We start from the raw sequence: 12,652 nt of genomic DNA on the forward strand, positions 1-12,652 counted from the left end.
CTTCCTTCCGGGGAGTGGCTGGTGGGTTTGAACCGCCAGCCTTCTGGTTAGCAGTCAAGTGCCTTAGCCACTATGCTACCAGAGCTCCCAAAGGCAGAGAATGAGAAAAGAGAAACCAGGAATACTAGAAACTCTCAGAGGTGGCTTTCTGGCTTTTCTGTGTTTCAACTCTCTGACTGCGGCTCTTTGTTAACAATCCCCTTACATGTGTTTCAATGGGAATGATGCAAAGGATGAGGAGCCCTGCAGTGCAGGCAGGATGCAAGCTCTGCCCTTCAATGAAGGTTGTGACACCCCCTCAGTCAATGGAAAAATCTGACTCAGTTGGTTAGGTTGGGACAGCATTTCTGCAGTGTTTCCCTCTGTGTCAGAACAAGGCTGGGGCTGGGGAGGAGGGTGGGCGTGTGGGGGGTTGCCTGAGTGGGGAAGGTTCTGAGGCAGGTCAGGCTGCAGAGCTTCTTAATTAGAAACAGAAATTAAGGAAACAGCCTGTAATGCAGCTGTAGAAAGAAAATCTTACACACAAATTCATGAAAATGGTTACCTCTGGGGAAAACACTGGGTTTGGAGGGGTGGCCAAAGGCACTTCAGTCTTTCCTATAATGTTCATATTTAAGAAGGCAATGTATTCATGTGTTACTTGTGTGATTAAAAACTGACTTAAACTTAAATTTAAGAAAGAGAGATGTGGAGGGAAGAGGAAGAAGTGGTAAGAAAACGAGAGAGGGAGAAAGAAAAAAAACGCAGAACTAACAGCCGAGTAGGTCTCCTTGTAGGGGGTCTCCCTGGATCTTGGGATGAGGCACAGAGGGTGGGGCTCAGAAGCAATGGAAGACATGTGGAGCAAATGGCAAGGGGGAAGGGAAATGTCCCGGACCAAAAGTTCCTGGGTCACAAGAGAAGGAAATGGAATAAATAATAGAATTTTGAGAAGACAAGTCTCTGCATAAGGGAAAAATGACCCCCAGCCAGGCCCTAGCACAAACTGCCTGTCAGATTGAGATCCCAGTTTCGCACTCTCACTCAGAAGGGAGCAAATGCTAGCTCCCCAGAATCAGGCCCAGAAACCCAGGTCCTCTCTGTTCGTAGCAACTCTCTGCCAACCATGTTCCTGGTTGGGGAGAAATCCACTGCCCTGAATTTAGGAAAAGAGATACAAATATAGAGATACTGCTTCACAGGACCACCAGCAGTCCCCTTAGTTCTCTCAAACTTTCTACCAATGCTAGGCCACCCCACTCCTCCCTTGGCACACTGGGCTTCCAATCTGGTTTGCTCCTGAAAGAGAATAAGCACACTGCCATACATTCAGGGACTTCCCTGAAGATTTCCTTAGGGAGAAATCCCATGGAGGGTGCAGAACACCTCTGGGAGGAGATGACTCTGGATTTAAGATTCTGTCCTCTAGGCTCAGATAAACTACCAGAGAAGGTCATCACCCGGTTTAGCTGGAGGCAAGAGGCCTAATTTCTCTGAGTTTACCGTCTGCACTGTACCTACCACCTTAGCCCCCTTAGCCTCTGCGGGCGATTCGTTCTGGGGTCTCCATGAGGATGGGGGTGGAGAAGAACCCCTTCCAGAGATTTAGGCGGGAGGCGCTGGGGGAGAGGAGTAGGGGAGTGGGAAGGGTAGGACAGTTACCTCATTGCAGCCCTCCTGCAGGACATCCAGTAAGTTCCCCCTGGTCAGGCAGGCTAGCATTGTTCCTGCCCGGGGCTTCCCAGGCAGGGTTTCCAGGCAAGGCGGTCGCCGCCTCCTACTCCTCCCTCTTCACACAAAGACTCTCAGCTCAGCTCAGCTCATTGGGATCTCTCCGGAGTCCCGCATGCCACTTACTGGAAACCCAGACCAGAGCCAAAGTAGTGTCTTCCACTGGGCATGCTCGCACTGGTGCGTCTGCTGGAGGGGCCGAGGCGCTGTCGCGGTTCCTATAGAAACAGCTGGGCGCGCGCAGGATGAAGGGGCGCCTGTGGAGCGGGCCTACTTAAGAGAGGGCACTGCTGAAGGGTTGGCGGGAGCGCCGGCGTGTGCGCACTGCATACACAGACACACACACACGCAGGTGGGTGGGCGTGTGAGAGTGCGCTGCTGCACAGACACATCAGACTGTGCTGTCGTGTGCCTGCGCGCTGACCGCATACACGCGCGCACGCACACACACACACAGGTTACTCAAGGCGGGCGTGCCAGCTTGTGCATGCGCTTGCAGTCACACACTTAAAACACACCAGGCTTGCAAGCAGGCGTCCGTGTGAGTGTGCACCACACACACACATACACATACATACACGCTGTGCTGATTTAAGGCCACAAGCACCCCACTGCAAGGTGGGTGGGAAGGGGAGTGAATCATAGGATTTTTTTTTCCAAACTCACTGAATACAGCAACATTTTTCCACATGGCGCCTGGACAGTGAGGTTTGGCTAAACAAGGGGAAGCAGAGGGAGAAAAACAAAAAGAGAAAAAGAAGAACCTGAAAAAAAATCAAGAGGACAGAAAGAGATAATTTTCATTATTGCTGATATTAAAACACATTTAACAGAACAGTAAAAAAAACAAGTATTGTTGGATCAAAACAGAAACCTCAAGGGTAAACCAAGGTCAACCAAGGCTTTACCAAAAAATGTCTTCTAACAACTGCTAAAATGTAAAATGAGTTTTAAAATAAATACCTCAAAAATAAGTCATTCCTGAGATTGTGAAAAAGCAAATCAATATCATTTAAAATAGCTATCAAAAAAATGAAATAGTTTTATTTTGGGGGAATAAATATTACCAGGAACACAAAAGACCTGTACAAAGAAAACTACAAAACATTACTTCAAGAAACCATAAGAGATTTACATAAATGGAAGAACATCCCATGCTCGCGGATAGGAAGATTAAACATTGTGAAAGTGTCAGTTCTACCCAAAGCGATCTATCATTCAATGCAATCCCAATCCAGATCCCATCAACATTCTTTAAAGATATGGAAAAAACAATCACTAATTTTATATGGAAAGGAAAGAGACTTCAGACAAGCCAAACATTATTGAAGAACAACAACAAAGGAGGAGGTATCACACTCCCAGATCTCAAAACCTACTCTACAGCCACAGTAGTCAAAACAGCCTGGTATTAGTACAATGACAACACATAGACCACTGGAATAGAATGGAGAACCCAGAAATACATCCATCAACCTATGGTCAGCTGATTTTTGACAAAGGGCTAAAAACCATTAAATGGGGAAGATACTGTCCCTTTAACAAATGATGCTGGCAAAATTGCGTATTCATTTGCAGAAAAATGAAACAAGATCTGTACCTCATACCATACACAAAAACTAACTCCAGATGGATCAAAAACGTAAATGTCAAACCTAAAACTATAACTTTCCTCAAGGAAAAAAAAATAGGAACAAATTTAGGGGCCCTGGTAGCGTAGTGCCTAAGGCACTTGACTGCTAACCAGAAGGCTGGCGGTTCAAACCCACCAGCCACTCCTTAGAAGGAAGATGGGGCAGTCTACTTCTGTAGTGATACTGCCTGGGAAATCCAAGGAGGGGTCACTATGAGTTGGGTCCAACTCGAAAGCACATAACAATAACAACAACTTATGGCATAAATAAACTGTCATGCATAACCCAAAATGCACAAACAGCAGAAGATAAACTAGATGAATGATACTGTCAAAAATTAAATTTTATGTGTTTCAAAAAACTTCTCCAAAAGAGTGAAAAAAGAACTACAGATTGGGAAAAAATATTCAGCAACAACATATCTGACAAGGGACTTATCTCTCAAATTTATAGAAAACTCTAACACCTCAAACAAAAAGACAAATAATCCAATTCAAAACTGGGCAGAAGACAGGAATAGATACTTCACCAAAGAGGATATTCAGGCTACCAACAAACACATGAAGAATTGTTCACCCTCATTAGGCATTAGAGAGGTGCAAATTAAAACAACAGTGAGATACCATCTTGCTCCAGCACTAATAGCAAAGTTCAACAAGACAGAAAATAGCTAATGCTGGTGAGGATGTGGAGAGATTGAGACTCTCATACACTGCTGGTGGAACTGTAAAATGACACAACCACTCCATTTGATCCAGCAATCCCATTACTAGGTATGTATCTTAAAGAAATGAAAGCCAGGACAAGAACAGATATATGCATACCCATGTTAATCGCAGCACTATTCAATAGCAAAAAGATGGAAACAACCTAAGTGCCCATCAACAGAAGAATGGATAAGCAAACTATGGTACATACACACAATGGCTGTTGTTGTTAGGTATTGTCACGCATCGTCTCCGGCTCATAGCCACCCCATGCATAGCAAAACGAAACACTGCCCAGTCTTGTACTAGCCTTGTGATCCTTGCTATACGTGAGCCCATCATTGCAGCCACTGTGTCTAGCTATCTCATTGAGGGCCTTCCCCTTTCTCATTGACCCTCCACTTTACCAGCCATGATATCGTTCTCCAGGGAATGGTTCCTTCTGACAACATGACCAAAGTAGGTGAGACAAAGTCTTGCCATTCTCGCTTCCAAGGAGCATTCTGGCTGCACTTTTTCCAGGACGGATTTGTTAATTCTTTTTGCAGTCCATGGTATTCTTAGCATTCTTCTCCAACACTACAACTCAAAAGCACCAACTCTTTTTTGGTCTTCCTTATTCATTGTCCAGCTCTCACAAGTATAATAGGCAATTGAAAATACCATGGTTTGGGTTAGGCGCACCTTAGTCTTCAAGGAGACATCTTTGTTCTTCATCACTTGAAAGACGCCCAATGCAATACGTGGTCTGATGGCTTGACTGCTGCTTCCATTGGTGTTGAGTGCAGAACCAGGTAATACGAAGTCCTTGACAACTTCAATCTTTTCTCCATCCACTAAGAAGCTGTTTATTGGACCAGTTGTGAGAATTTTTGCTTTCTTTATATTAGGTGTATTACATACTGCAGACTGTAGCCTTTAATCATCAGTAAGTGCTTCAAGTCATCCTCACTTTCAGCAAGCAAAGTCGTCAACTGCATATCACAGGTTGTTAATGAAATCTTCCTCCAATCCTGATGCCACCTCTTCTTCATATAATCCAGCTTCTCAGATTATGTGCTCAGCACACAAGTTGAATAAGTATGGTGAAAGGATACAACCTTGATGCACTCCTTTCTTGATTTTGAACCATGCAGTATCCCCTTGTTCTGTTCGAATGATACCATCTTGATCTATGTACAGATTCCTCATGAGCAGAATTAAGTGTTCTGGAATTCCCATTCTTCTCAATGTTATCCATAATTTGTTAAGATCCACACAACTGAATGCTTTTGCATAGTCAATAAAATATAAGTAAACATCGTTCTGGTATTCTTTGCTTTGAGCCAAGATCCATCTGACATCAGCAATGATAATCCCTCGTTTCATGTCCTCTTCTGAATCCAGCTTGCATTTCTGGAAGTTCTCTGTCAATATACTGCTGCAACCGTTTTTGAATTATCTTCAGTAAGATTTTGCTCGCATGTAATAATGATATTGTTTGATAATTTCCACATTCTGTGGGATCACCTTTCTTTAGAATGGATACAAACATGGATCTCTTCCAGTCAGTTGGCCAGGTAGCTGTCTTCTAAACCTCTTGGCATAACCAAGTGAGTGCTTCTAACGGGGGCATCCATTTGTTGAAACATCTCAATGGTATTCTGTCAATTCCTGGAGGCTTGTTCTTTGCCAATTCCTTCAGTGCAGCTTTGAGTTCTTCCTTCAATACCATTGGTTCTTGATCATATGCCACCTCCTGAAATGAATGAACATTGACCAGTTCTTTCTGGTACAGTTACTCTGTGTATTCCTTCCATCTTCTTTTGATGCTTCCTGCATCATTCAATATTTTGCCCATAGAATCTTTCAATCTTTCAATATTGTAAGTCGAGGCTTAAATCTTTTCCTCAGTTCTTCAGCTTGAGAAATGTTTGGTTTACTAACTCCAGGTCTTTGCGCATTTCAGTACAGTAATTGGCTTTGTCTGCGTGGTAGTTAAGTTTGTGTGTCAATTTGGCTGGGCCTGGTTGAGTGGATGGGCAGCTGGATGTACTATTCCCCATGATGAGACTGGTAATCAATTCCATGGTGGAATCTACTGTGAGCAGCTGAGTAGCTGCCCTAGGGATGTGGTCTGCTTCCTGTATATAAGGAGAAGGCCATGGGAATGGTCTCTAGCTTATGGCATGCTTGGACCCTGCATGTAGCCATGTCATTGTTCAGCAGCCTGCATGCTCTGCCAACCTTGGGACTTACAATGGACTTGAATTAATGGCCTGCCCTGTGGTTTGGTAACATCGGGACTGTGCCAATTTATTTGTCAACCTTGGCCTTGTTAGTCTCAGCAGCCAGTAGCTGCCTGAGTGAAGCCTCTAACTTCAGTGGGCCAGAAGCAAGAGGCAGAGCTGAAGCCCAAAGTCGAAAGGCTGGCACTTTGAACTTGGACTTAAAGCCTCCAAACTGTGAAAGAGTAAAATCCTGTTTGTCAAGGCCATCCCATTTGTGGTATACTCTTGTCAGAGTGGCACTAGGTAACCAGAACAGTCTGCTTGAGCTCCTCTTTGAAATCTTCTGTTCAGCTCTTTTATCTTGTCATTTCTTCCATTTCCTTTAGCTACTCTCCACTCCTTGAGTTTCAGAGTCTCTTCTGACATCCATTTTGATCTATTCTTCCTTTCTTGTCTTTTTAATGACCTCTTGCTTTCTTCATGGATGATGTTCTTGATGTCATCCCATAATTCCTCTGGTTTTCAGTAATTGGTGTTCAATGCACCAAATCTACTCTTTAAATGGTCTCTAAATTCAGAAGGGATATAATCAAGGTCATATTTTGGCTCTTGTGCACTTGTTTTAATTGTCTTCAGCTTCAGCGTGAACTTGTATATGAGCAGCTGATGGTCTGTTCCACAGTCAGCTTCTGACCTTGTTTTGGCTGAAGATATTGAGCTTCAAACATCACCTCTTTTCACAGATGTAGTCACTCTGATTCCTGTGTACTTCATCTGGTGAAGTCCACATGTATAGCTGCCATTTATGTTATTGAAAAAAAAGTATTTGCAATGAATAAGTCATTGGTCTCGCAAAATTCTATCATCGATCTCCAGTGTTACTTCTTTCACCAAGGCCATATTTTCCAACTGCTGGTAACTCTTCTTTGTTTCCAACTTTTGCTTTCCAGTCACCAGTGATAAATCAACACATCCTGATTGCATGTTCAGTCAATTTCAGACTGTAGAAGTTCGTAGAAATCTTCAATTTCCTCATCTTTGGCTTTGGTGGTTAATGCATAAATTTGAATAATCATAGAATTAATGGGTCTTCCTTGTAGGCATATGGATATTATCCTATCACTGAAAGCTTTGTACTTCAGGACAGATCTTAAAACACTCTTTGTGACAATGAATGCCACACCATTCCTTTTCAATTTGTCATTCATAGCATAGTAGATCATATGGTTATCTGATTCAAAATGGCCAAAACCAGTCCATTTCAGCTCACTCATGCCTAGGATATCAATCTTTATGCATTCCATTTCATTTTTAACAACTTCCAATTTTCCCAGATTCATACTTTTTACATTCCATGTTCTAATTATTAATGGATGTTTGCATCTGTTTCTACTCATTTTGAGTTATGCCACATCAGCAAATGAAGGTCCTGAAAGTTTTACTCTATCCATATCATTAAGCTCATATCTACTCTGAGGAGTCAGCTCTTCCCCAGTCAAATTTTGAGTGCCTTCCGACTTGATGGGCTCATCTTCCGGCACTAATATAGGACAGTGTTTCAGGGCTATTCATAAAGTTTTCCAGTAATATATCAAACAGTGTTTTACTGCTATTCATAAGGTTTTCACTGGCCAATTCACAATGGAATACCATGCAACACTAAAGAATAATGTAGAATCTACAAAGCACCGCATAATGTGGATGAACTTGGAGGACATTATGCTGAGTGAAATAAGTTAATCACAGAAGGACAAATATTGTATTACTTTATTATTGTAAAAAGTCAAAAAAAGGTTTATATATGGAAGGAAACTTTCTTTGTTGGTTACCACAGGTGTGAGAGGTAGAGACAAGTATTGATTTGGGTGAAGGAAAGGACAAGGTACGAAATGTGAGTGATCAACATGGTGGCACTGAGGAAGAAGAAGATATAGAGAAGTACATGGAAGGTACAGACAACAAAAATGAATGCTTTTGAGTGTATAGTACTGCATTATCAGTGATGCCAAGCACTGATCTACATGTGGATAAATGGATGGACAGGCTAAACAATCAGGTATGTTTAGGCAGGGGGTAGTGTACCCATGACCATGTATACGGTTAGCAGACAATGTTTCTACATGTGTATTTGTATGTGCTGTAAGAATGTCCAGGTGTATAGTAGAGCTGACAATGGGCAAATTTCTGGTGGCATGTGGCATCTTGGCCACAGCCAGCTACCAGAGGGAGTGAGTAGTTGGACCTATGGACTCAGGACCATGGTCACAGGGGACATCAAGCTCAATTAGCATAACACACTACACAAAAACATTGTTCTACATCCTACTTTGGTGAGTAGCGACTGGGATCTTAAAAGCTTGCAAGCAGCTATATCTAGATGCAACAACGGGCCTCTCTTAGTCCAGAGCAAAGAATAATGAAGAAAACCAAAGACACATGGAAACAATTAGTCCAAGGGACTGGTACAGCATGCCATTCTCAGCCTATATGACCATAAGACCAGAAGAACTAGATGGTGCTTGGCTACCACTGTCAACCACTCAGAGAGGGATCAGTGCAGGAGTTCTGGATAAAGTGGGAAAACAATGGGGAACAAAAAAACTCAAAATCATAAAAAAAAAAAAAAGACCAGGTTTGCTGGTCTCATAGAAACTGGTGAGACCCCTGAGACTATGGCCCCTGGCCACCCTTCAGGTCTAGAATTGAACTCACTCCTAATAGATAGATATATGGGGTGAACATTTACATCAGGTAGATACACTAATTGGAGCAATCAATCATGGGAGAGCAGAAGGTCAGTGTTTGCACAGGGAGACAGCTCAGGGGGTAGGAGTGCACAGGAGGGAAGGACACAGGGAAGAGGTAACTACAGGGTGGAAGTGGGAAGAGAGCTGTTACACTGTGGGGAATTTCAGTCAATGTCATGAGACAAAATGTGTATGAACTGCTGTATGAAAAATGATTTGCTCTGTAAACTTTCACCCAAATCACAATAAAAATTTTTTTAAAAAAAGTCAGTCTTGGTGCTTTTGAAAGACTTAAGTAAAAGCAGTGAAACAGAACTAGTCCCCTTTGTTTCTAGTTAGTCAAGTCACAGCCTCAATTATTTTTTAAGAACATTAATCATTTGTATTCTCACTGCAAAATCTTGTATCTATAGGAAAAGTGGAAGCTGAAAGAACACATATTACATTGAATGGGTTTGCTAATGTTTCCTCTATTGGTTTATTCATTCATTCATTTAACTAAAAACATTTGCTAAATTCCTAATACTCCTCATTATCCCAGATAGAGGAGAAGGGTTTAGAGTGGTAAGGCTCTGAGAAGGTCAAGGCCTTGGCTAAGGACACAGCTGATCAATGAGAGGGGTAGCTGGAGGAGTTAGGACTCTACATTCATGATTTTCCAAAAGCCCCAGATCCCCTCCCTAAACCTCTATTGGTACCTTAGCAAGAAAAGTCAGCAATGGCTGTTATTCAACCTAGTGACCTCCTCCTCAGGTCACTAAACCCACTTTCATCGAGTTGATTCCAACTCGTAGTGACCCCCATTGGGTTTCCAAGGTGGTAAATCTTTACTGAAGTAGATTATCCTGTCTTCCTTCCGCAGAGTGCCTGGTGGGTTTAAACTGCCAACCTTCTGGTTAGCAAGTCTGGCTAGCAAGTGCCTTAGGCACTATGCCACCAGAGCTCCTTTGTTATATACGTTAGCTATATATAATTATAATATAATGTAATACATTATACTAATATACATTCGTTCATTTGATGGTTACAATTACTGTAAACAGTGGAGGTTTCTTATTGTCCCCATTTTACATATTAAGAAAGAGAACCTTGGAGGGTAAGTAATTTGCCCCAGAAATTAAAGCTGCAAGCAGTGAAGTCAAAGTCCAAGTTTTTAACCATTGTGCAATAATTTATACAATGCTCAACGCAGAAGGTATTTAGCAAATGTTTTTAGTTAAATGAATGAATGAATAAATCAATAGAGGAAACATTAGCAAACCCATTCATTACTTTTATTAAGAGGGATAATAATGTTAGCCTAATAAGATTTTGAGTCTGAAACAGAGCTGTCATTTGATGAAAATATTCACTGTGACTCCTCTCTGTGTAGAACCAAGATGTGTGAAATTCACACCTATGTAAAATTTAACACATCTATTATGGGCAGTCATTCATGATTATAAAGTAGCATATCATTACACACAAATAATTAAAATTATCAACGGAAATTCTTTAAGTGATTCTCTGAAATAATCTCTTAATCTTTCTTTTGTTTTCTCACATTAGCTGAGTTCCTTGACACTAACACATGTTCACAATTTCTGTTGCATTTACCTTAAGAGACATTAACATATATGCAAAAGGGCTCACAGAAACAGATGAAGATTCCAAACATCTTCTTGCTCCTAAACTGCTCTCTTTGCCTTCAGGTTTTTCTGCCTGCCTATCTGTACCCATCTTAATCTTTCTGAGACACTGCATCCATCTTGCTGCTCATCTGCTCAAATGTCTGCAGATATTCCCTTTTCCTAGTACGTCACACATACATTCATCTTAAGGACTCCCCTCAAACCACTTTTGCTCAGGTTAGGTGGCTCCTCACTGTCCTACAGATTTGAACAGCTCATTTTCATCTCCATGCCTTCATGGCTGTCCCTCTGCCTAAAATGTGTCACACTACACAATTTTGCTACTCAGATCTTCACGATAGCTAGTTCAAGTTCCACTTCCTCTGTAAAACTCCTATTCCCACTCTTGATTTTGGTCTGATCTCGATCTGTCTGGAACATATGCCCCCAGGTAACTCATGGTTTATTCCTGTGTCTCCTTCAGATCTCTACTCAAATGTCACTCTATCCGTATGGCTCACTCCAACACTTATTTAAAATGACAACACCTCCTCACCCCTATACTCCCAAATCTCTTTGTCTGATTTATTTTTAAGTTTCTTCACAAGCATACATCACCATCTTGTATAGTCTACATTTTGCTGGTTTCTTTGTTTATTGTCAGCCTCCCCTTGCCCAGGATGTAAGTTCCATGAGGGTTAGGAATTTTATGTTTTGTTTACTAATTTATCCCCAGTACCCAGAAAAGTGCCTGATACATAGTAGATGCTCAATAAATATTAACTGAATAAATGAATGACTCTTTCTCCCTTTAAAATTCATAGGCCAGAGCATGCTCTGTACTATATAATTTATCACTTAATTATAGTTAACTTAGGAATCTGAATCTTTGTCTCTTTTACTATGTTCTCCAATCAAATATAAATAATTTTTGGTATCCTTCTGTATTTCCTCTTTTTCATCCTCACATTCTTTCATTAAACATTCATTAAATGTATGTTGAGCATGTATCGTATGCCATTATATGCAGGTTCTATTCTTTTATTAAAAACTTCAAGAACAAACAGTTACACACAAATACACATAAAGGCAAGAAACAAGACTGGAAGAAAGACTAGTAATGTTGGAAATCCAATACGTAGTATGTAGGGACAGACTGTATGGGGAAATGTGACAGACTGAATGGGTAGGAGAAGGAAAAAAGGGACAGAATAGTGAGAGACTAGAGTTAAATGTTGGCAAAGTAATCACCAGATGCTAATGTTTAATATAAACTGTACCAAAGCAGATACGCAAATATGTTTTACACAAATTTTTTAAACTTTTATTTCAAAAATTATCTGCCAGCGTCCTATGGATAAAGATTAGATTAAGACTAGCGACATCTGGTGGACAGTTTGGAAGTAACCCTTTCTATGAAAACACTATAAATGCCTTCATGCTCCTGTACTGCCAATAATAATGTGTTGTGTTGTTGTTAGTTGCGGTCAAGTTGATTCAGACTCATGGTGACCCCATGTGTGCAGAGTAGGCTGTGACCTTTTTGGAAGCAGATCACCAGGCATGTCTTCCCAGGTGCCTCTGGGGGGGTTCCCACTGACAACTACTTGTTGATGTTATGTGCCGTTGAGTCGGACTCGACTCATAGCGACCCCTCCTTGGGTTGCCAAGGCAGTATCACTACGGAAGTAGATTGCCCAACCTTCCTTCCAAAGACTGCCTGGTGGATTTGAACTGCCAGCCTTCTGGTTAGCAGTCAAGTGCCTTAGGCATTATGCTACCAGAGCTCCATTTGCAATAGAGCTCCACAATACTAATGACCATAGCATGAAATCATCTTTCTGCAGGGCCCAAGTTCTTATTGCAACAGATAGCCAGATTTCTGACTCGCATCCAGCTGCCTTCTGAAGGATATATACAAAACCACACAATTCTTCCCTTTAATGGGAGCTCTGGTAGCATAGTGGCTAAGACACTTGCCTGCTAACCAGACGGCTGGCGGTTCAAACCCACCAGCCACTCCTCGGAAGGAAG

General features: G+C 41.8%; 1 protein-coding gene across 1 annotated transcript in view; it reads right to left on the minus strand.

Moving 5' to 3' along the window:
• Positions 1-10,727, minus strand: part of LOC122149619 (dixin-like) — a 56,720-nt gene extending 45,993 nt beyond the window's left edge. Inside the window, exon 1 of the mRNA XM_042780355.1 lies at positions 10,605-10,727. Coding sequence (XP_042636289.1) covers positions 10,605-10,727 — 123 coding nt within the window. The remainder of the gene's footprint in view (positions 1-10,604) is intronic.
• Positions 10,728-12,652: the final 1,925 nt, after the last annotated feature.

Source organism: Orycteropus afer, unplaced genomic scaffold, assembly GCF_000298275.1.
Source record: "Orycteropus afer afer isolate SDZICR_OR568_19922 unplaced genomic scaffold, OryAfe1.0 scaffold00036, whole genome shotgun sequence".
In the NCBI taxonomy this organism is placed as follows: domain Eukaryota; kingdom Metazoa; phylum Chordata; class Mammalia; order Tubulidentata; family Orycteropodidae; genus Orycteropus; species Orycteropus afer.